The following is a 25,581-nucleotide window of genomic DNA, read 5'->3' as shown; positions in this document are numbered from 1 at the left end:
CTGCGGAATATGCTGGCGCTATATAAATAAAAGCTAATAATAACAATGTGTACTTCCATAAATGCAGGAAGTAGGAAGAAGATAAACTTCAGGTTTATTGCAGGATTTGTATCAGCTCTAACAAAAGACCTTTTTTTTTGTTTAAAAGGTAATAATGCTGTTGCTTATAGGTAACAGCAGAGAGGAAGTTCTGAGTTTAGGTCCGCTTTAAGTAAATTTTAAGGGCAACCATAGCTGCTGATCGCATATAGCATCTGCTTCATAGCTGTAACCCTTATATTTCTTTTAGTATAATCTGATTAAAATCAAGAAACTCTTTGGCTTGCATTCTCTAATAATCTTGATAAATCTACATGACAAGGCATAGCCTTTGACAGAAATGGAAACTTTATAATGCAAAAGAAGTGCAACTGTTACAATAAAATGCCTATTTTTAGACCAACATTTCAAAGGAAGAGACAGACTGTTGAGTTACTTGAAGAAAACCTTACAATATTGTGAAATGTACATTAAAAAGGAACTCCATTTACAAGCAGAACAAGTGTATTCCGAACCGGTCATACGGGATAAAAAAAAAAAGGAAGTTTCTTGCACTTCATATTTTGGTATGACTTTAGTTATCATAGGATAAACTATTACTGATCCAGATTTATAACTGTATAGATTAGAACATATTATTTTCTATCTCCGAATGGATCCCAGAGATGCCCAGTTTCTACTCGGGTGCAGCTCTATATAGATTGCCTCATAACCACATTACAGGGAACATGGTCATAGCAGCCATTTGGAGTCTCAGACAAGATTCTTACATGGTACAACTGTCCCAAACCCCATTTAGCACGCTGGGGTTTCTGAACTACACTGACAAATAGGTGACAGACCAGCACATTGTCGCCCCACTTACCTAGGCTGATAGAAGTTGTTCAACTTGTGCGCCACCCTTTCATTGCTCCGCGCCCTCCACTTAACAGTACTGCTGCTGGGCTACAGCTGAGTCACGTGCCTGTACAGCTCTCATTCCCCACAGTGTCACTAACAATCAAGCACGTATTTATAACTTACAGCTGCCTGCTTTCACTCAGCCTGAAACACTCAAATGGTGATGCCAGCAGAAAGGGAGGGGGAGCCATTTATGTAAAGCGAGGCCACACCTCTGCATTATGGATGTGAGACTCTAGTAAGGGCTAGTTCACACTAGGCGCTCCGTGCGTCGCTAGCCCGCAATCGCATTTGGCTCGCGATGGCGATTTTAACTTAAATCTCACGATTCTTGCGTGCTTTGTGCTTGTGATTCTCGTTCAATAGCACAGGAATCACAGAGCAATCGCCCTCAAAATTCTGCATGCAGCACTTTTTGCGATTGATCGAAATTGCAACCACTGCAGTGTGAATGTATCCATAGGGATACATTGTAGCAGCGCCCCAATGTGATCCAGCCCTAACAAGTAACAGTGGTACGAGCAGCAGCTGACAATTGTCATGCAGGAGATGAAAATCTATGAATTGGTGAAGCATGTATACTTTTTTTATTGTGTAAGGCTGCTTTCACAGTGGGACGTTACAGGCGCACGTTAGAGCAGCCTGTAACGCAGCCCAACTCACAGTATTGAAAAACAATGGGCTGTTCACAGTGCCCACGTTGCGTTACAAAGTAACGCTGGACGTTATTGGAAAGTGCAGCATGCTGTGCATTTGTTAGACTGTTTGCACATGCTCAGTATTGTATGTTTTTTTGTTTTTTTTGTTTTTTGAGCAGAAGAGGATGAGGGGAGAGTCCGCTATGGTTAGCCACATGGCTAATTAATATTCACTGCACTGCAGTGTAGTGATGGGAAGTTCGGCTTGATTCATTGAAAAGAGCCGGACTTCCCTTCACTACTGCAGTGTTTACTTCCTGGAGCGGCCGCTGATTGGCTGGCGGGACCACGTGATGCGGAGTGTTCCGATCACGTGGTCCCCGCAGAGTGTCAGACAAAAAAGACGCACCAACAGCCGCACAACGCGGCTCACTCTGGCGTCCGCCTCCAACACCACCAGGCATTGCGTTAGGGGTACGCTATGCGACCTTAACGTCACCTAAAATGCAACGTTTTGGTGTGAAAGAGGCCTAAGTAAAAACTGCAGCATTTAACAAAAAAAAAAAAATCTTTCATGCATAATTAACTTAGTTACATAAGCCTATAAGTTTCCCAATGCTTCCTGGCTAAAGGGAGCATCACAATGAAAAAAAAATGAGAAAATCTGTTGTCTCTAAAATGGTTCAGCTTCTTCTCTGAAACATACAAGCGAGGCTCACATTCAGGTCAGTCTGTGACACAGCACTCAGAAATTCCTGTCAGGTTTTTTGGCTTTTCATGTCTTCTAATCAGCAACATTTCCTTTCTTGGGAAGGCTCCAAAAGAAATAAGTAGTCAGCAATCACGTGTCCCAAAACAAGCAAGGAAAAACTGAGCAGCAACTATCCAAGGAAGGTTTGTGGCCTGCAAATCATAAGCGATTATAAAAAACATAGGCCTCTTGCACACTACATGCAATTCCAATGTTTAATCGATTTTCACATGCGATTCCGATTTTTAATCGATACTGCATGCTGCGTTTTTCTTTTGATAGCATCCAGGGAAAATCGGAATGCAAATTGGAATCGCAAATCAGTTTTGCAGTGTACAGGGAGCCTAAAGGTGCGTACACATGCACTATGGCCGCCAACGACGGGTCCGTCAGACCCTCCCGCTGGGCGGACTTGCAGCAGACGGTAGCGCGTGTGTACGCACTGTCTGCGAACTGATAAGGCTGTTTCTGAAAGATCCACTGAGCGGATCGTTCAGAAACAGCCTTATCAGTCCGCCGACAGTGCGTACACGCGCTACTGTCAGGTGAATCGTCCGCCCAGCGGGAGGGTCTGACGGACCCGCGTTGGCGGCCATAGTGCATGCGTACGCACCTTTACATTCAATATGCAATCAGATTCGATTAAAGATAGATTTGTGTCTGTCGAATCTGCCCATCTTCAGATATATGGGCACCTTTATGCCTAGTACACACCGTACAATTTTCTGTAAGATTTTCCTGCCAGATAGATAATTTCCAACATGTTGTAAATTATCTATCTAACTTGTTCTACTGAGCAGGAGATAACCAGAAGACAATGCACCAGAGAATGACCACTTTCTACCAGTAATTGATTATATTGCAAAGAGGAGACCCAGGCAGGATACAGACAGCTATAATCTCAGAGTCTGAAAGACTCAGTATAACTTAAATCAAAAGACAACTATATTAAACTTCCGCATGCACCATGTCAGCAAAAATAGTAGGTATAGAACAAAAAGTGAACTGACTCTTGGGTGCATGCAAAAATATTTGTAATTTATTAATTTAATCAATAAAAAAGAAAATTCAATAAACCACATACACAAAAATGTTAATACACATAAGACAAATAACTAAAACACTTATTAGATAAAAAGCGGACATAAATATCCCAGGTAGCCCGATGGGAGGCTGCAGTCCTCCAATCCTAATCTATATTAATGTTCCTATAAACCTAGCAGGATGGTAATGCTGTAAGTGAAAAAAAATGTGCTGATGCACTATTTATAGAGGTAAGTTCAAAATGATCATAGGAAGTGCCTGTATAAATCCAGAATCCAGTGGTATGCAAAGGACCAAAATTTACTCTAGGCCTAAGTCTGGGCTGTTGATAAACAGCCTTATGATCTAGAATGATATAGATTGATGCCCAAACCTCCGCTTAAATGCACTGTGAAACTCGTTATAGATAGAGTAGTCCTGGACCCACTCGCAGTCCTCAGGAAAGCAGCCACAAATCCGTGGAAACCTTATCTCTTGCTTGGTTATAAATCACAGGTAAAGATGGAGCATAGCGGTGAAGCACAAAGCAGAAGCAGAAGCAATGCCATCAAGCACAATGCAGGTAGCTCAGTAGAATAGCCATGTCAGCAGCATACATCAACAGTTCTTTAACCTCCCTGGCGGTAAGCCCGTTCTGAGCACCGCTCAGGCCCCGCTGGGCCGATTTGCATAATTTTTTTTTTGCTACACGTAGCTAGCACTTTGCTAGCTGCGTGTAGTATCCGATCGCCGCCGCTACCCGCCGATCCACCGCCATCCGTCGCGCCGCCCCCCCAGACCCCGTGCGCTGCCTGGCCAATCAGTGCCAGGCAGCGCCGTGGGGTGGATCGGAGGCCCCTTTGACGTCACAACGTCGATGACGTCATCCCGCCCGTCGCCATGGCGACAGGGGAAGCCCTCCAGGAGATCCCGTTCTTTGAACAGGATCTCCTGATCTCCGATGGCGATCAGAGGGGCTGGGGGGATGCCGCTAAGCAGCGGCTATCATGTAGCAAGACTGTCTCGCTACATGAAAAAAAAAAATTTTTTTAAAACACTACTTTGCTGCCCCTTGGCGGATTTTTTTAAACTGCCAGGAGGGTTAAGAAGCAAAGCGAAAGTAGCTGGATTAGCATGAATGAATTAGCTGCATAGTTCCACGCAGATCAAGGAGCTGCATGGCAAACAGTACATTATTACCATCCTGCATGAATGGATCGAGATGGATGGGAAGTCCCTTGGTTACAGGAAGGCTCCTGGGATGGTGTCCACAGGTGGACGCGTATGTATCGACATGTTTCGCCGTTACCAATGACGACCTCTTCAAGAAAGCGTCCTTCTTAGTAAGAAAGAACCATGTCACTGTTTCTTCCCCCTCTTCTTCCTTCTTTTCTTTCTCTTTTCTCTTTCCTTCTTTTTTCTTTTCTCTCCTTCTTTGGCAAGCTATATGCGCATGGTTCTTTCTTACTATATAAATACTTATACATATTTTTACTAAATATGGGTCAGTTTGGGTTGACACACCTTTGTATGTGCGCCCATTTACATTACTTATTATATTTATAGGATCCGGTCATCCAGCCTCATATTGTTACATTGCTACAGTGATGGTTTTCATTGGATATGATTTGTGTATACAAACATATGTATGCACATTTCTTGCTACATTTATATTTTCTTTTATGTCTCAGTTTATGCATTATCCATTTTTTATTAATGCTTTATTATTCATGTCTTCTTCTTTACATAAAACATATGACATTGAATTGTGATCCGGCGCGTGCTCTCCCCCTTTCCTCCCTTGCTCGCCGACAGTGGGACGCTGCACTTCCTATTTGCGCTCCACTGTGGGACGCGCGACGTGATCACGTTTGCCTCTATGCGCTTTGACGCGCTGGATGGCGTGTGACGTCGCGTGCCGTGTACCAGCCACCTTTGCGGCTGATGAGGCGGGTCACGATAGCTGGGAAGGCATGCCTGGAGGATTTAAATGTCCGCATTAGCCATATGAGGACAGAGACTAAGAAGGACGCTTTCTTGAAGAGGCCGTCATTGGTAACGGCGAAACATGTCGATACATACGCGTCCACCTGTGGACACCATCCCAGGAGCCTTCCTGTAACCAAGGGACTTCCCATCCATCTCGATCCATTCATGCAGGATGGTAATTATGTACTGTTTGCCATGCAGCTCCATGATCTGCGTGGAACTATGCAGCTAATTCATTCATGCTAATCCAGCTACTTTCGCTTTTCTGCTTAAAGAACTGTTGATGTATGCTGCTGACATGGCTATTCTGCTGAGCTACCTGCATTGTGCTTGATGGCATTGCTTCTGCTTCTGCTTTGTGCTTCACCGCTATGCTCCATCTTTACCTGTGATTTATAACCAAGCACGAGATAAGGTTTCCACGGATTTGTGGCTGCTTTCCTGAGGACTGCGAGTGGGTCCAGGACTACTCTATCTATAACGAGTTTCACAGTGCATTTAAGCGGAGGTTTGGGCATCAATCTATATCATTCTAGATCATAAGGCTGTTTATCAACAGCCCAGACTAAAGGCTCATACACACATCAGACCATAGTCTTTGGAAAATGAAAGATCACAGACCAATTTTACCCCCTTCCATGTAGTATGAGAGCCATACCTACACAGTCTATTCTATGGAGCTGAACTCCCCATCAGATAAAAATCTTTGCAAGATGCTGCACACAAAGATGCTGTAGACATTCAAAAGATCAGCATCTGCAAAAGATCTGTTCCTGCAAAAGATCTGTTCCTGCAAAAGATCTGTTCCTGCAAAAGATCTGTTCCTGCAAAAGATCTGTTCCTGCAAAAGATCTGTTCCTGCAAAATGCATTCATAGTCTATGAGATCTGCAGATCATCATACACACCTTGTTTAACAAACATTTATCTGCAGATCAGATCCACCAGGATGGATTTTCAGATCTGCGGATGATTGTCTGATCTGCAGATGAATGTCGGTTAAATAATGTGTGTATGATGATCTGCAGATCTCATAGACTATGAATGCAATTTGCAGGAACGGATCTTTGGCAGGAACAGATCTTTTGCAGATACTGATCTTTTGTGTCTGTACAGATCCGAGTGTGCAGCATCTTGCAAAGATTTTTTTCTGATGGGGAGTTCAGCTCCATAGAAAAGACTGTGAAGAGTATGGCTCTCATACTACATGGAAGGGGGTAACATTGGTCTGTGATCTTTCATTTTCAAAAGACTATGGTCTGATGTGTGTACGTGGCCTTAGGCCTAAAGCTTTTGGTCCTTTGCATACCACTGGATTCTGGATTTATACAGGCACTTCCTATGATCATTTTGAACTTACCTCTATGAATAGTGCATCAGCACATTTTTTTCACTTACAGCATTACCATCCTGCTAGGTTTATAGGAACATTAATATAGATTAGGATTGGAGGACTGCAGCCTCCAATCGGGCTACCTGGGATATTTATGTCCGCTTTTTATCTAATAAGTGTTTGTTAGTTATTTATTGTCTTATGTGTATTAACATTTTTGTATATGTGGTTTCTTGACTTTTCTATTTTATTGATTAACCAGTTCACCCCCAAGGGTTTTTACTCTAACGGACCAGAGCAATTTTCACTTGTCAGTGCTCCTCCCTTTTATTCCCTAATAACTTTATTACTACTTATCACAAGAAAATGATCTATACCTTGTTTTTTTCACCACCAATTAGGCTTTCTGTGGGTAGTACATTTTGCTAAGAATTTTTTTATTCTAAATGCATTTTAATGAGGAAAAAACAAAAAAATAGAAAACAAATCATTATTTCTCAGTTTTCAGCCATTATAGTTTTAAAATTAAACATTCTCCTGTGGATAAAACAAACACATTGTATTTGCCCAGTTGTCCCGATTATTAAACCATTTAAATTATGTCCCTATCACAATGTATGGCGACAGTATATTATTTTGAAATATAGGTGTTATTTTTCTGTTCTGTTTTTTTTTTGTTCTAGCCATAATTACAAGCCCCAATGTAATAAATTAAAATTAATTTTCCCCCATGAAATATAGATTAAAAAAAGCTGAGTCCCTAAGGCAAGTATTTATTTATTTATTTTAAGCTGATTTTTTTTTTTACAAGTGTGTTCTTTTTGATGGGGAGTGTTGGAAGTGGAATTTTATTAATTTTATTACTCATGTGTATGTACTTGTAAATGTATGTATTTTGTACGTGTCATACTTTTTGGCCACAAGATGGCGCTAGTGAACACTTGTTATAGTAAGTGTTCACTTTTTTTTTTTTTTTTACACTTTATTTGTTACATTTCCTGTTTTTGTGAATGGACGTAGCCGCTGTTCGCGGTCACGTCCATTCACTCCAGGCACTGCGATTGGGTAGAGGACCGTTTGGTCCTGTTCCCCAATCCCTCAGCACGGGATCCTGACGGAAACGGCGGCCGTAGCGGCGCGCACACGGCGGTAGCAGCGGTGGGAACGCGCGACTTATTAATACGTCATGTTGCCGTTAATAGGGTAAAGCATGACGTATTAATGCGTTAGGATGCCACTAAATGGTTAAACTAAATTAATAAATTACAAATATTTTTGCATGCACCCAAGAGTCAGTTCACTTTTTGTTCTATACCCACTTTCTACCAGTACTTTACAGAAAATAATCTAATTACAGAAAATCTAACAGAAAATTGTATGGTGTGTACGAGGCATTATGCTGGGTACACACTGAGATTTTCTGGCCGATTTACCGTCAGATCGATTATTTCCAACATGTCCGATTTGCTTTCCGAATGATTTCCGAGCATTTTCCACTCGATTTTCGTTCACTTCAATAGAAAATCGATCGGAAAATGCTCGGAAATCGATCGGGAAGCAAATCGGACATGTTGGAAATCGATCCGACAGTAAAATCGGCCAGAAAATCTCATAGTGTGTACCCAGCATTCAGCTGCTCTAGATCAGTTCCAAGGAAGTCAAGCATTTACAAGCAGATATCGATTGAATCTGCTTGCTATCAGGATTTGTACTCACAGAATGCTTTGATGTAAACCAGCTTCCTTTGCCTCTGCAGAACGTGACTGATTACTGTGTGCCATCCAAGATCTGTTGTACATGGAGCTCAATGACGGATCAGAGCAGTGAGAGGACACTCCATTATTATTATTAGACTGAAGCTAGGACAGTAGCAGAAGACATGCTTCCCAGGCAAGCTGTGAGACTTGGGGTCTGTGAACACTCATGCATTGCAGATTTCAGGAACACGTACTGTGATCTGCAAGGAAATCAGAAAGTGCATAGAAAGCCCTCTCGGATGTCTGCACTCAAGCACTGCACTTTAGTGCAGTTAAATACATTGAGGCCTCATTCACTAAAATTAAAAATGCAAATGCAAACGTTTTGCGTATTTGTGCGCTTTTTTTCTCCCCTCCTGGCGCTCCACTGCGTGCTTAGTTTCTGGTTAAAGTGCTTTTCTAAGCGCATTTCCAGAGCGGTTTTGTAATTCACTCCCTGACGCATGTCAGGAAGTGAACTCTTTGACCCGGAAAAGAATAAATACATTGTATTTATTCTTAAAAACACTCACACAATCACTGCACAATCGCACGCAGCGGTTTTAAGAGTGGTTTGCGTTTTTCCTGTACCTTCCATTATAGCAAAAACGCCCCCAAAATGGTACAGGCACCACTTTTCCGACCGCGAAGCGCACAACATGCTGATATGAACCTTCTCATTGAGATTCATTGCACAAGTTTTATGGGCGATTTTGAAAATCGCCTGCGCTTGGAAAAAAAAGGCGAAAGCGCCCTTAGTGTGAACGAGCTCAATGAAAAGTCAATGGATGCACTGCAAGCAATGCCACAGAACGCAATGCATTGCATTTCCTCCCACTAAGTATGGAGATAACAGAACACAACTAACAGAACACAAGTCATTAAGCTTGGGGAGGTCACCTCTCAACCGAGGACAACGAACACAGGGGCCCCACAAGGCTGCGTCCTGTCACCGATCCTGTTCTCCCTCTACACGAACAACTGCAGATCTAAGGAAAACTCTTTCAAGGTCATCAAATTTGCAGATGACACCACCATCGTTGGGCTAGTAACAAACAACGATGAGCAGGCCTACCGCCAGGAGGTTGACAGAGTTTGCCAGTGGTGTAGGGAGAACAGGCTGGTCCTCAACTCATCCAAAACTGTAGAGCTGAGTGTGGATTTCAGGAAGCATGCCCCTCCACCCCCCCCCCCCCCACCAATCTTTATCAATGGCACCGAGGTCGAGAGAGTAGCCAGCGTTCGCCTTCTAGGTACCACCATCTCCAAAGACCTGAGCTGGAAGGAAAACACAGCCGTGACCCAGAAGAAAGCCCAGCAGAGGCTTTTCTTCCTCCGCCAACTGAAGAAGTTCGGCATGGCTCAAGAGCTACTGATGTGCTTCTACACCGCCACCATCGAGTCCGTCCTCTGCTCCTCCATCCTAGTATGGTACGCTGGCTCCTCCACCAGAGACAGATACAAACTTCAGAGGGTCATTAGATCGGCAGAGAGAATCATCGGCAGACCTCTACATTCGCTCGACCCCTTCCACAACTCCAGGCTACGCTCAAGAGCACGGAGGATTGCCGGCGACCCCTCTCACCCTGGCCAGCGGTTCTTCAGCAGACTTCCGTTAGGCCGTAGGTTTCAAGCCATTGCCACCAAAACCTCAAGGCACAGGAACGCTTTCTTCCCCTCAGCTGTCACCCTCCTGAACTCACTAACCTGCATTCCTGACTCGCTCTGAGCCCAGCACCGGAGCAACACTGTGTTCCAGAACTGCACACTGTTCAAAAACTAATTATTAATCAGGACTTCTGTTTTTAGCCGTTTTTGGTTATGTGTTTTTCTTTTTGTTTTATCTATGACTCCCTGTTTATTGTATGTCCTCTGTTATCTAGACTTCCTATCCTTTATCTGTTAAATTGTACGTGCCAAACCCAATTCCGAGCACGACCTTGTCGTGCCTAGCGAATAAAAATGATTCTGATATAAAAATGCATTACTTTTCTCTGATGTCTCAGTTTATGAAAACCACCGGTTTATACTTCAGGTACTCAATGGTAAAATTGCCCAATTTTGATTGGCCAATTTTACCATTTCCATGTAGTATGAGAGCTTACACACATCCTTTCATAGTATTCAAAAATGTTGAAGATATATACAGTAGAATCCAGGGCTGTGGAGTTGGTACAAAAATCAACCAAAATTGCCCTGACACCGACTCCATAAAGAGGAGCTGTTAGGTATAAGGTCTTAGAGAAAATAAACACATATATCAGTAGCTAAAGATTGGCTGTACTTACATTACATAGGCATTTCACTGTCCACGTTTGGATTTCACAGAATTTGTATATAGTATATGCAGAGATAGATGCTCCTGACAGCTCATGGCAGGCTCCATGTTTTTCTGTCAAATGTGTCGTCATGTCCTGCCTGCTTCCTGATCACAGATAAGCTCCTACTTGAACAACACAGTGTGCAGTGAATATTAATGAGCCATGTGGCTAGGAACAATAGCTGACTCCTGCAGAGTACTCTGCTCGAGATTTATCAGTGCTACGAGCTGGACTGATTAGAAGCTTCTGTAACGTCTCATTAGCAGCCGAGGGGAGAGCCCCAGAATGCTTTGCAGTTTAGTATGCGGCTTGCGTCCTTATGGGTCTATAACAGACTTGCTGATAAGCACACATCAAAGGTAACTGAGATTTTTATCTTCACTAATGGCTTTTGGGCTTCCTTCTAAACTGTTTAACACAGGAGAATAGAGGTTTAAATTAGCTTCTGCAGCCTGACAGTTACTCTTTAAGTCTAATACTCACCAGGTCTGTGGAGTCGGTACAAAAATCATCCATCTCTGATGTCTGTTTATGAAAACCACCGACTTCAACTTCAGGTACTCAAAATTGCTCAGACTCCACAGCCCTGGTAGAATCCCTTAATAGGTTTACTTTATCAGTATTGGTCATACATTGTACTATGTATTCATACATGGTAAATAAATTACTGTTATTTTTCATTTACTGATTTGTTTACATGGATGATTTGTTTTAAACCAAATAACCACTTGCAATCACCTCAGCCCTACAACAGAGGTGATTATCCGTCTTGCCACATAGTTTGTCATTTATTGCTCCATGGACACTACACCATTTTTCAAATACACACACACATATGAATAAAGGTAAAAGTGGTTATAGGTGCAAATACACATCCAAATTTGATTGGCCAATTTTACCATTTCCATGTAGTATGAGAGCTTACACACATCCGTTCATAGTATGCAAAATGTGTTGGCTCTCATATTACAAGTGGTAAAATTGGCTAATCAAAATTCCATGCGTATATGCACCCTAAGGAAGGGTCACACGTGCCTGTTTTCGAGTGTGTTTTCTGCACAGAAAAATGCATTTAAATTGGGAACTCGTGTTAATCAATGGGCTAGCTCACACTTGCTTTTTTTCTGCACGCAAAAAATGCACTCCACATCCTGCAGCACAATTCTGCACATTGTTTGCGGCTTCTCTCTAAATTACATTAGCAGCTCAGAAAAAAAATGTGTGAGTTTTTCTGCATAAAAAATGCACATGGTGTGCTGAAAATGCTCACAGAAAACTGAAAGACAAGTGTGACCCCTGCCAAAGTGTTGGACAGAGGTCAGCATAAAGGTGGCCACACACACAATACAATAAAATGATCCGATTACACGGCAATTTGCTAGACACGATCGGATCTTCTGGAAAAAAAAAAGCGAAAGCTTATTTTTCATTCGACTGAAAAATTCCGATCGGATTTCCGGTTTTCTTCGATTTTTAATGATCCGGAATGCCAGATATTTTTCTTCAATCTTTCTAAAGATTGTATGGTTTGTGTTAAATTGTCAATTTATTAATATACACACCCTAGCAATTTTGTCAGAGTTTTCAATCATTTTTATCATAATTGGTGAAAAATTAAACATAGGTGTGTGGTACATTGGTCAGATTTTTGAAATGTTACAATCAGTCAGAAAAACTGATTGCAATTCTTAAATTGAACAGATATTTAAAAAATGGTATGGTGTGTGGCCACCTTAAGAGACAGAAATGGTATTTCAGGGCTACAAATCATCTAAGACAAGGTCTTTAGCTAGGTTTACTCTAAACCTGCTGTGTCAGAATCTCCATTGCTCCACAACACCTACTGCTGCATTTACCAGGCTAGAGCCTGTTATGCTGGGAATACATGGCTCGATTCTGCGCCATTTAGATGGCTCGATAGATAATTTCCAACATGTCCCATCTCCTGCCCGATTGATTCCGTGCTCGATTCTGCATGGAGGACAATGGGAAAAATTAAGAAAAACGAGCGGAAGATAAGAGAATCGCCTGCAGAATTGAGTGTGGAAAACGATCGGGCGCGGAATCAATCGGTACAAAAATCATCCAAGATTGCCCACCACCGACTCCTTAGTCTAATACTTACCAGGGCTGTGGAGTCGGTACAAAAATAATCAGTCTTTGAGGTCTCAGTTTATGAAAATCAGACTTCTACTTCAGGTACTCAAAATTTCTCCGAATCCTTGACTCCGACTTCACAGCCCTGGTAGAATCACTTAATAGGTTTACTTTATCAGTATTGGTCATACATTGTACTATGTATTCATACAAGTGCATTGGTCAGGACTGGGGAAATGAGTTTACTAGCCAGACGTTTACTATAACAAGATTCTACTTTACCAGGTTTTATGCCTAGTACACACCATACAATTTTCTGTTAGATTTTTCTGTTATGTACTGGTACAGACTGGTCATTATCTCTGGTGCATTGTCTTCTGGTTATCTCCTGCTGAGTTAGTAGAACAATGCCTAATTGCTAGCAGATAGATGGTTAGATAGATCATTTCCATCATGTTGGAAATTATTCACCTGGCAGGTAAATCGTACAGAAAATTGTATGGTGTGTACTAGGCATTAAGCCTCATCTACTCGCGTAGATGAGGCTCCGATGTTCCTTATCAATGATTGATAAGATCCGACAGGACGGATCTCCCCACCGCCGATTCCCTGTTCGTTCCCCGCGAGGGGACAATGGCAGGGAATCGAGCGGAAGATAAGCGGCGCCGGCGGGGACGAGCGGGGAATCGTATCAGACGCACGCACGGGCGAGCGGGGACGCGGAAGAGGCGATCCGGCGGATCGGAGCCTCATCTACGCGTGTAGATGAAGATTTAGAGATCTAGCATGCAAGATCTTTAAACCAGGTACCAGTCAGCTGCACATACACTGGTTTCTCAGCAGAGACAGCCTTGACCAGCTGCCTCTGCTGAGTTTATTTATACCCTGTGAAGGAGGCTTTAGATCTCCAGACAATTCAAACTGGGAATTATCAATGAGGTGCAAACATTCTGGGTTTGCATGGAAATACCATGAAACAACAAGCAGCCTGGAACTCATCCAAAGAAACAATGCAGCTCTACATTTGTTTGGATGTGTCAAAACACCATGCTTGAGTCTCTTTGATAAGCTCTATTTACAGCAATAGTGATGGAAGGTGGGTGGGATTTATGCCACTTAACCTCCGTACACAATTTCAATAATAGTGATTAAGAAAACAAGTGATCCTCAATGGTTTGCAATGAAGGAACGATGTTGGAGCACGGTTGAATATGATGGTCCATGGATCAGATCATTCGCCGAAGTGCGAAAATAAAGATCCAGAAGAACAGGAAGCGAAGATTCTCACCCAACCCGTCATTTATTTCATACAATGGCGTGTGTACAGAACTATAGAAGGCCGCTGAAGCTGTGTCCATATCAGCTCCTTTCCACCTGCCAGATGGTCAGTGAGGAGCGCAGATGACCAGAGAGGATACGGCCTGGTTGACACTTGGATCGCTGAATGCAATTTTGTGGCATGACTTTTCGGTGATTACACTTTGCAATGCGAAAGCTGCCAAATTGCTGCATACATCGCATTTGCGATTTATACAGATCACAAGCACTGTGGTGAGACTGGTCCCATTAAGATACATTTGTCACAGTTCTTTGTTGATCGCCGGTGTTGTGTCTGATTGTGCTGCCTGTAAATTTGCACTGCCCTGATTGTGTGGTGGAAGTCTGTGCGGACACATTTCCTGTTTAATTGTGCTGCCCAAATATCGACGCTTCCACACTTCCTACACTCCCCAAATCTTCAGGGTAGAGAGGGGATCCCCGAACTACCTCTGTGCCAAATGGCAGCCCCCGAGCTCCGCTGGTACAGAAGACAGCTTTATGTAAAAGTGTGGAAGCAGAGATATTTCGGGGAAATAATATTTAAGTTCCCACTGAGCATGCGTGATACTCAGTGAGGAAGGCAGCTTTCGGGCAGCAGGATCAGACATAACACCGGCGATCAGCAGAGCTAAACTACTCCTCACAAGCACCCGAGCAAGAACCAGCCCAACCACCACTACAATGCTAACAAAGATTTGTGGGGAATTATCTGGCATTACCTGTCACTAGCACAGATGCTATAGCAAGTTTCATGACTAGGTCTGTTGTTGTCTATAGCTCTGCATCAATAAAGCAGCTACAGCAGATAATATATTACATCTATGATTACGGTAGCTAATAAAGAATCATAACAGACAAAATGTATGATACAAGAGACTGAGAAGGCAAACACACAGCACGTGCCTAAAGATGAAGTATTTGTAACTGTCACTTTACAGTAGTATGCAATCCAGCCTGGGTGGACCAGCAAGATATATACACAGACTTGTTTCCTTCCTGTATTAGTTGACAGTCACAGTGCTGTTACTGCACTTCCTCCATAGGGAATTTCTAAGCAGGAGATGAAAGCAAATTCAAAATAAATTCGTACAAAGAAACAATAAGCATGGTCCCAACAACCTGATCAAAACTCCCATACCACCATCTTACAAATCTACTAGCTGCAATATGCAAGAAAGAAAGAAAAGAAAGCTTGTCAACACCATTAAAAAAATAAAATGCTGCTTAATACTCCTATAGAAAAAGTAAATAAGACAATAAGATTTACTAGCATGCCAATAGAACACATTGTATGAGCATATAGCACAGCGCAAGGTAAAGCAAGAGAATAAATAGGTTCTCTTATTCTGAAACTAGGGAAGGAATAGAATATTCAGCAAGTTTAACCCTTCAGAAACTCCAGCAAGCTTGATGCAGAGGGAGAGGGGAAAAACCACCACCCCCAGGCTACTCTCTGAGTTTTATGCCAGAAGGTGGAAAACAAACTCCTTTACAACCCGAATGATTATTCTGAGATTAGTCATAACTGGGAAAGCCAGTTAATGGCAGGAATTCATCCAAACCTCCAACTAATCAGGAGGAGAAGGAGGAGAAGGAGGAGGCAGTGAGGCAGGTGTAATGTCTGAATGCGCTGCCCGGAAGCTCCCTTCCACACTGAGTAGCACGCATGCTCAGTGTGAAGTTAAGGATGCTGCTGGAGGTAAAATAGTAAATATCTCCGCTCCCACACCTCTTACACTCCCCAAATTTTCAGAGTAGGGAGAGGACCCCCCCGAACTACCTCTATACCAAATTGCAGCCCCCGAGACCAGCTGGTTCCCGAGATAGGTTTCTGTAATCGGTCTCCTGAACCAACGGGTCTCGGGGGCTGCAATTTGGTATAGAGGTAGTTCTGGGGGTTCTCTCCCTACCCTGAAAATTTGGGGAGTGTAAGAGGTGTGGGAGCAGAGATATTTACTATTTTACCTCCAGCAGCATCACTCAATAGAAAATGTGGCCGCAGTGTCTCCTACTGCGCATGCGCGGCAGCGCAAATCAACAGGCAGCGTAATCAGACATTACACCGGAATTCATCCAAACTTCCAACTAACCAGGAGGAGGAGGAGAAGAAGACAGTGACAATCTGTTATTACCAATTTTGGATAATCTGATATGCCTGGAGATAGTTGACTATTGCATGACCAAGGTTGGGAGGAGCAGCTCATCTACTGCCAACTCCCATACACACGCTAGGGTAAAGTCGCTTGAAACAGTGGATAACGACAACCTCTGCCAATAACCTGGTGTATAAAGCAGCCCTAGACCGGCCAATGATCCATCCTGGTGGATCAATTCAAGATAGAGAGAGCTGATAGCTTTCTTTCCTCTCCCCTCCCTTCAATGACGGGGGGGGGGGGGGGGAAATGGTCGGGGGAAAATGAGTTGAAGTTACCAAGGGCTTCTAAAGGTCCCCCTTAGGCATCCTGTGCCCGTGCAGCCAATCACCAATGCTCCGGCCCCGCCTCCGGTTCACTTCTGGAATTTCAGACCTTAAAGTCTGAAAACCCCTCCGCCTGCGTTGCCGTGTCCTCGCTTCCCCTGATGTCACCAGGAGCGCACGGTGCAGTCACCGACCATACTGGGCCTGCGCAGTACGCTCCTGGTGCCATCAGCGGGAGTGAGGACACGGCAATGCAGGCGCAGTGATTTTCAGACTTTAAAGTCTGAAATTCCAGAAGTGAACCAGAGGCGGGCCGGGGCATTGGGGAGTGGCTGCGCGGGCACAGGATGTCTGTGGGGGACCATTAGAAGCCCCGGGTAACTTCAACTCATTTTCCACTGACCCCCCTACAGTGTCCCTTTAACCCTGCCCACCTCATCCCTCTGCTCCAGTCTATGGGGTACACAGAGAAGAGATGGGCAGGATCAGCTCTCTTAGGAGAATAAAAGGTAGCCATACACTGGTCGATTTGCCATCAGATCAACCAACAGACAGATCCCTCTCTGATCGAATCTGATCAGATAGGGATTCAGATAGCCATTCCCATGCAGACCACCTGCACTGGTATCTGGGCGTAAGCCTGAGCCTAATCTTTTCACCATTCTGCACTGAACTGCATCAGGCCGCAACCTAAAGCAAGCATGGCATGGACTGTTTTTCTCCACCTATGAGGACCCTTGGACTCTATTCTATCGCTCCTTTTTTCTCTCTCTCTCACCACCTGCATTTTCCAAGACATGCGGTGGGGTGTCTGTTATTGCTGCAGAGTATCTGAGCGCCGCACAGAATGTAGCAGGCAGCTCCGCTCGACATAGCACTCAGACGGACCCATCTAGCTAAATGTTTTGTGTAATGTGCAATGTGAAATGTAACGTAACAAGATGACTGCTTGCATATCTCTGAAACTACTTTGTGTATTCTATGTTTCTGCTGTTACTGTACCATCACCGACCCTGTATGTGCCAAAAATAATTTCGGGTACAACCCCCGTTGTACTTGGCGAAATAAATTATTCTGATTCTGAATAATAAGTAGCCATGTGCCTGGCTACGTAGCAGCCTCTCCCCGCCTCCTCTCCACCCATAAAATGAAAAAAAAAAAACCCTACTGAGCATGTGCAAACAGTCTATTGCGGCATAGCCGTGTGTAAAGTACTGCATGTAGTACGTTATGTAGACGTGCTGCGTTACAATGTAACACAACGTGGGCACTGTGAACAAGCCCATTGATTTTTCATTGCTGTGCAGTGGGGTGCGTTACAGGCTGCTCTAACGTGCACCTGTAACGTCCCACTGTGAAAGCAGCCTTAAAGAGAGCCCGAGGGGGGCTCATAAAATTAGAAAGAAAAAAAAAAAAAAAGGAAAAAAAAAATTATGCTACCTGATCTGGGGGGCTGGGCAGATCAGGTAGATGCCAAAATGCCCGCTTCGGCCCACTTTCACTTTCATGACCTCTGGGTCACGACGCTGGAAAGAGAGATCTCTATCCCACTGAAGCGTGCAAGGAGACAGGGGAGTGGGGCCAGGGAGAGCTGCCCAATGGCAGCTCTGGAAAGCCTGCAAGAACGCCCCTAGTGGGCGTTTTGAGCAGGGAATCCCTCTCCTCCCATTGCCCTCCGAGACAGCGACAAACATTGTCACTAATTTCGGTGAGCGATAGTGCAGTGGTGGTGGTGATGATACAGAGACAGCTCATGAGGCAGAGAACATGCCTGTGTCCCATCGGCCTCCAAGGAATCGCCTCGGGTTATTTTTAACTTCTTCCGGACCGACGCAGTACAAATCTAAGTCGGGCAGGTGGCGCTGCGGTTCTGACTGGACGTAAGCTCTACGGCCCATTCACCGCGCGTCCCCACCATTCCCGCCGCTTTCTACTCGCCGCAATTTGCTCGCCCTGCCGTCTCTATGACGGCAGAGCACTGTGAGCCAGGCAGGAGCAGTTTTCATTGGCTCCTGGTCCTGTCATTACTGTAAGCCGTTCTCATTGGCTTACATTGATTGACAGGGTCAGGAGCCAATGAAAGCGGCTCCTGACCGGCGCACAGCGCTCTGCCGTCATAGAGACGGCAGAGAAAGCAGCCTGCGGCGGGGACAGAGCAGGAGGACCGGCGAGAGCGGTGGATTTTTGCGGCGATTCGTCAGGATGCTGCGTTTTAGTGTACCAGCAGCCTCTGGTCCTTAAAGGGAACCTTAACTGGCGTGGAAAAAAATAATTCACTTACCTGGGGGCTTTCCCAAGCCTCCTGCAGCCGTCCTGTGCCCGCGCCGGTCCTTCGGTGCCCTCCGGTCTCCCTCCGCAGCTAAGTTTCGTTTTCGGACGACTGCCAGTCGTCCTCGGGCAAAGCGTCATCTTCTTCCGCATTCCCCGTCGTAATGAGCCGTAAAGCGCGTCCGCATGACGCCAAACGCGTCATGCAGACGCGCTTTACGGCTCTTAACGACGGGGAATGCGGAAGAAGATGACGCTTTGCCCGAGGACGACTGGCAGTCGTCCGAAAACGAAACTTAGCGGCGGAGGGAAACCGGAGGGCACCGAAGGACGGGCGTGGGCACAGGACGGCTGCAGGAGGCTTGGGAAAGCCCCCAGGTAAGTGAATTATTTTTTCCACGCCAGTTAAGGTTCCCTTCAAGGGGACAGAGGCTGCTGGTACCGAAGTGGTTAAAGTAAACAATTTTTAAATACCTGGGGCTTCCTCCAGCCAACTCTGGCCTATTTGCTCCCTTGTCATCCTCAGTTGCTGCCTGGTTCCTCCGCAAATTGCCCAGTAAAGTACTCCAGTCCAGGGCATACTGCGCATGCATGGCCCCCGGCCATGCCCCTGTGGCCGGGAGCATTCTGCGCCTGCGCAGTACTACTGAGCAGGCGCAGAATTCTCCCCGTTACAGGTGCGCAATGGGGGAGCACGAGCGGCTGGACTGCGCCAACTGGACGACTTACCAGGACCAGTTGCAGACGAACCAGGCGGCAACTGAGGACAACGAGGGATTGATCAGGCCGGAGGAAGACCCAGGTACGCATAATTTTTTTTTCCCTTTAGCCCCATCTCAGGTTACACTTTAAAACCTCAAAGCGAACAGTTTTCCAGTCAAAGCACCCTCTACAGAATGAAGCGCTATGATTCGTCGAAGAGCGTGGGGTGCAGTTTACTACAACCTACTGAAACCTAGCAGTTCACGAGGGTGCTGTCCAGCCAATCATGTTAGCATAATTTCCCCATGAGGTTTCCTGCTGTGTAGACAATTATAGTAAGTGTTTAGATTTAGGGGGGGGGGCAAAAAAAAAACTAATTAAGTATTTACAGTTGTCCTGGCAAATAGATACAAGTCAAGGGGTATTCAGGATAATAGAACAATAGCATGGTTGAGGTGAGCCAGCAGGAAAGTCCATAGAGAAATTCCTTTAACGGGATTGGGTTGACAGCACCTTCTATAACTGCTAGGTTTCAGATCGGTTAAAATAAACGAAGTCCACACTAGAGGACCCAGCAGGAAACCATATATGGGAATTCGGCGAACGTGATTGGGTGGATGGCACACTCCCAAACTGATAGGTTTTCAACAGATTGTAGCAAACTATGGCCACACTATTTGGCCAATCACAACACTTTGTGCTTTAAGAGGGTGATTGGAGAACAGTTTCCTATGAGAATTCCTGATGGGTCCCCTAAAGTAGACTAGCACCTTAGCTCCGATAATACTACCCCACAATAAGGGGTACTTGGACAGTACAGTCAGTAATAAAGGGGTTCATGATATACTAATGTTGAGAAACACTAATCTAGAGGATGGAATACAGAGTAATATTGCCATCCTCACAAATGATACTAAAAGTTGTCAATGTCTTTCCTATAACAACACAAAAATTCCCTTGTTCCTGGTGGAATGCAGCACAGCAGTTAAACATGCATACAACAAAATATAATATTCATATTTCACTTTTCTATATCACAATTTTAAACTGGCTAATCTGGAATAATAATAGACAACGTGAACTGCTCATGATGATTAAGAACTATTATTTACTAGATGAAGCCATTAACGAGGCAAATGACAAATTAAAGTGACCATGCTGGTAAAGCACAATGAAAACTCTTGCCCAAAGTCGTGTAGGTCGAAGCAACAGGACACAATCAAAGGCCACCAAGTTTATTTATTATAAAATCTGGTCAGACTTCCCAGTAAAAGCCATGTATCTTTGGTTTTGCAGCCTGTTGCCAGTTGATCAGCTGTTCTATATAATAGTGTAATGTCAGCACTTCCTGATAGCACCGCATGACCCCTGTACAGTCACCAGCTATCACTCCCCGAGCACTGCACAGCTCCCTCAATCCTGCCTGTCACACTCCAAGTCCCGGGACCCGGGCTGCCAACCCCAGAGGTGTGCTGGGCTGCTAACACGTTACTTTCTGGTACTTTCAGAGTGTTCCTTCCCCAATAATACAGCACCGTCCACCACTTTACCTAAACCGGGGAGAGTCCTTCAGGCACTCCTCAAAATCCATCATGATCTTCATGTCCCCGCCGGCCCGCCTGGCGCTCTGATCGCTACGTGAGGAAGGTGCAGGCTCCGGGCCGCGATCGCTGGGCAGTAGGCACAGCCGGACAGGAAGAAGGTAAACTAATCTAACGGAGACCGCTGGGTGGCGCTGTGCCCGAGAAGCTTTCCCTTCCTTCCAGCCTGATTACAACCAGCTTCCCTGATCACCAAGTCCCACAACCAAAGCAGCCCACCTCGCCACGCCTACTCCCTGTGGCAACGCGAGAGGAGCAGCTTCAGCAGCCAATGGAGGCATGGCGAGGGTGCGCCTGGTTGCTAGGGACGACAGGGAAGTGGGATGAGTCAGCCTGCAGGAAGGGAGGGTGAGAAGGCCTGGGAAAGGATAGGGCGAGGTAGAGCGGGGATTAACCCATTCTAGCCTCAGGGAAACTCTTCAGTGTATGAAGTCATAAATGTCACTAAACTGTTCGCCTCACGTGAGCAGTCCCTGAACATTCTTCATGCTTCCACCTTTCTGGTATTCATTGTAACCGGCTAAGTGGCCTCACGTTGCTACCTGCTGCCCTCCTTCCTATAGGAACCGTTCTCAGTACAAAGAGAAAAGTTTCACCATAGCAAGACGATGAAGTACTGCCAATACACATGATTGGGCTAAACTCGTATGGGATGGTGAATTTATGTATAATCGTGAACTTCTTTCAGTATAAAACAAGACTTTTATTTATCTTAAAATGAGCTATTATCAGGTCATCTGATTTATTCAATTGGTGATAAACTGAAAGCATACCTGAACTGGATCAGAATTGGTGACCATACCTGGGGCTCTTTTTAGTCCCTTTATACTGTGTGACCCTTTGGCTTTGCCAGCCTCCCCATACTGGAACTTTGCTGCCAGTGGCGTAGCTAAAGATCTGTGGGCCCCGATGCAAGTTTTACAATGGGGCCCCCCAAGCACTCTATACATAACAATTGATACGGCTCACCAAAACCTGCCAATGGCAACTACAGTGTCAGAGGTGCAAGAAGGGAATGGGGAACAATTTGTTAATGATTACCACTATTCAAAGCATCTACAGAAGAGATTATTATGAGCACAGGACCAATAGAGAGCTAATACTGTAGTTGAGCCCCTCTGGCCCAAGGGCCCCGATGCGGTCGCTACCTCTGCACCCCCTATTGCTACGCCCCTGTTTTCTGCCCTGAGTACCATTGAGGGGTGCATGCTTTGTCCTCTCCATATGCCCCATTTCTGTGCGCTTCCCTATGGGTGTGTGAAGGAGCGTCAACTGGGAGCATGCTAAGCATGCGCTGTTACAACTGTTTTGCAATCACGCATGCTCCTGTTTGTGGCTGCTGTGCTTCTATTACGCTAGGTACACACAATACAATTTTCTAACAGATTTACTGGCAGGTTGACTATTTCCAACAATTCCAATCTGATTACCGATTGATTTTCCATAGTGAACGAAAAATCGATTGGAAATCGGATCAGAGCAGTTGGAAATGGTCAACATGACAGTAAATCCGTCTGAAAATTGTTTCATGTGTACCTACTACCTAGCATTAGGGAGCCCACTCTTATCGCTACAGGTCTGGTCTTGATGGGGTTCCCAAACATGCTCGCATATCCTTGCAATGGTTGCAACCTGATGGTGGCCACTAATGATCCAATCTTTTTCATGCAATCTAACCATTTATATGTAATATAAGGTACTGCCCACATTACCCATTCAATATAGTCACTGTATTTACCGTTATACTACATAGATTTGGTAAAATTTGATGAAAAAGATTGGATCATTAGTGGCCACCTTTAGTCCTACTCAGCAGGTGTGGTGTTGAGTTGTTCTACTTTGTTCAGTTGTACTACATGGTCTATATACTTTTATCGGGCTGTACTACTGGTTAGATTAAGTGAGGGAATATGTAGGTGGTCTAGTGATCTCACGCTAACTTACTCCGACCTCTGCCTCACGCCAACTTCTGCACTGCTAACATTAACCTTCCGCTTTGATGCATATTGACAAGCTGGAGGAGGGATATGAGAAGGACTCTACTGAGCTTGCGTAGATGGGCTTTTAGTATGCCTTGATAAGAGGCATACATCGACACCACATTGCCAGCATACATCCAGTGTGGTCCATGGGATATCCTGATCTCTTCACCCCTGTCTTTGGTTATTTAGCAGTGATGGGGGAGATGACCATGAGATGCTTACAGTGGATGAATGCTGTCACTTAAGCATGTAGGTGTGCAGATACCCTATCCAGGCCAGGAGCAATTTACTGAAGTGAGGTCTTCTCCTGGGAAAATATGGCTAACCACTTGGCATTCCTGGGTGTTTGAGGACCCCAGTGTTGTACAGATACATTCCTAGGCAACGGTACAGCGATTCTTCTATACAGCGTTGGGTCCATGCATTACATCACAGCGCTGTACAAGCAAAAGAAAATACAGTTTCTTTTTTTTTTATGTCCACTGGCAGACTGTGCATGCGCATCGATCCCCGCTAATCTCCTCCCCCAGGCGTTAAGCAGTCCTGGTGGCGCTACCTTCTTGACGCCTGTTGGGGTTAGGCTGTCGGGAAGGGGTTAAAGTGTACCAGAGATGACTTAATAGGAAGAAACCCCATAAGTATGTGTGAGTCCATCGCTGTCCTCCCACGGTCTGCAATTCAGCCGCGATCAGCCCCGGTGACAGACTCAGTTGCGTCAGTCATGGTCTTCTGCGCATGCATGGATCTCCCACGAATGTGCAGAAGGCCACAACTGATGTGACTGATCCTGTTAGCAAAGGGCAGCCTATACAGCATCCACATTGAAGTCTCTATCCGACTTCTGCACCAGACCTATTTGACACCCCATAGGCTCCATGCTATGTATCCCTCTTTCTCAGACCGCTGTTTTAGAGGGTGTACCAGCAGAAGAACACTCATCCACATGGTGATCGTGGTTGGAGGTTGTGTTGAAAATGGTCTCCAATTTTTGGAATAAAGTTATACAATTTATTTCCAGAGTTCTCAATAGGACTGTCAGAAAAGACCCCTGGTCTCTTCTGCTGGGCCACAAACCTGCAGCCTTCCAACACCCCGAACACAGATTAATGCAACATATTATTATTGCGGCAAAAGCCCACATTGCTGCCAATTGACGAACTAGAGTTCTGTCCGTTTCTACCATTATTAGTAGGGTTGACAATGGTGTCCGAAAAGATTATCGCAAGGTTAGAGAACAAGACGGATGTGTTCCTGAAAACCTGGTCACTCTGAATAGAATACAGATGATGCGCCTCTACAGCTCTTTTGAACGAACATTCCTTTGTCTTATGCTTGTATATGATGTACTCTGAAGGCCAGTCCAGCTTACCCCACATACACTTTTTTACCTATGTTTTACCTCCCTGCTTCTAGGGAACCTCTTGTTGTCCAGTGGAACTTCTCAGCTGTTTCTATGTTAATTATTGTTTGTATATCTTGAATGATTTTCCGTTTGTCATAATTTGCACTTGATATTACTGTATGTTATATAGTGTATGTTTGTTTAGTGTATTATTTTACATGTTGTGTATTCTTTGACTGCCTGTACTATTTTGAAATGAAGAGATGTTTAAAAACTAAAAATATACAAATAGGCTTATTGGTCCCCCAGAAATTGGCTTTAGACTACAATAGAAACATAAAAGAATTAGATTGTGAGCTCCTCTGAGTGATAGTTAGTGATTTGACAATACACATTAATACTAATATTATTACAAAAACTTTTGATGTTATTGTGTCTGGTACAGGAGAAGCGCAAGTCGGTTATTTACCTCACTAGTCGGCAATTTTACTTTTCCATAACAGCCTTAGTGAATTGACATTTTAAAAGACATTTGGTAAAATCAATTGTTTTCTGCTTTACTGAATGTGGTATGGCTTTGTGAATTGAAACCTATGTGTATGTATTGTATTTGTTCTTTACTGGTATAAAAAATAAACATGATTATAAATAAAATAATAACGCAGCTTAAAGAGTAACTGTTAGCCCCCAAATTGAAAGTTAAATCTCTATTGCAATTTTTTATTTAGTATTTAAGTGAGCCAAAAAGCCAATGCTGAACTTAAAAATCAATCTAATTTTTTTACTATGTAATCTTTTCCCCCAGCTCCGGACGCAAAGCCGCATAACAGATACTGCTGAGCAAGCAGAGCATGCCTATGTCTGGCCGACCCCCCTCTCCCCCCCAGGACCAGGTGCCAATATATTCTCCCCACCAAACAGCTGACCGCTCTGACACGGAGAGAGAGCTGGAGCACTTCCAGCGCCGCCACCGCAGAGCAGCCGTGACGCAATATTTACCTTCCTGGCTCCTGCGCAGGCGCTCTGATGCCTCTCGGCGCCGAAGTAGGCGGAAATACCCGATCGCCATCGGGTCTGCTCTACTGCGCAGGCGCAAGTTTCCGGCGCCTGTGCAGTAGAGC

At 44.6% G+C, this 25,581-nt stretch overlaps 1 protein-coding gene across 1 annotated transcript in view; it reads right to left on the bottom strand.

Moving 5' to 3' along the window:
* The window catches only part of ACAP2 (ArfGAP with coiled-coil, ankyrin repeat and PH domains 2), a 121,992-nt gene extending 100,624 nt beyond the window's left edge, over nt 1-21,368 (bottom strand). The window contains exon 1 of the mRNA XM_068233321.1: nt 21,086-21,368. Within this exon, the coding sequence (XP_068089422.1) occupies nt 21,086-21,138 (53 nt within the window). The 5' untranslated portion in view covers nt 21,139-21,368. The remainder of the gene's footprint in view (nt 1-21,085) is intronic.
* Nucleotides 21,369-25,581: the final 4,213 nt, after the last annotated feature.

This window comes from Hyperolius riggenbachi, chromosome 4 (assembly GCF_040937935.1).
Source record: "Hyperolius riggenbachi isolate aHypRig1 chromosome 4, aHypRig1.pri, whole genome shotgun sequence".
Lineage (NCBI taxonomy): Eukaryota > Metazoa > Chordata > Amphibia > Anura > Hyperoliidae > Hyperolius > Hyperolius riggenbachi.
The sequence above is the reverse complement of the archived record's forward strand: the minus strand, read 5'-3'. Positions and strand labels throughout refer to the sequence as shown.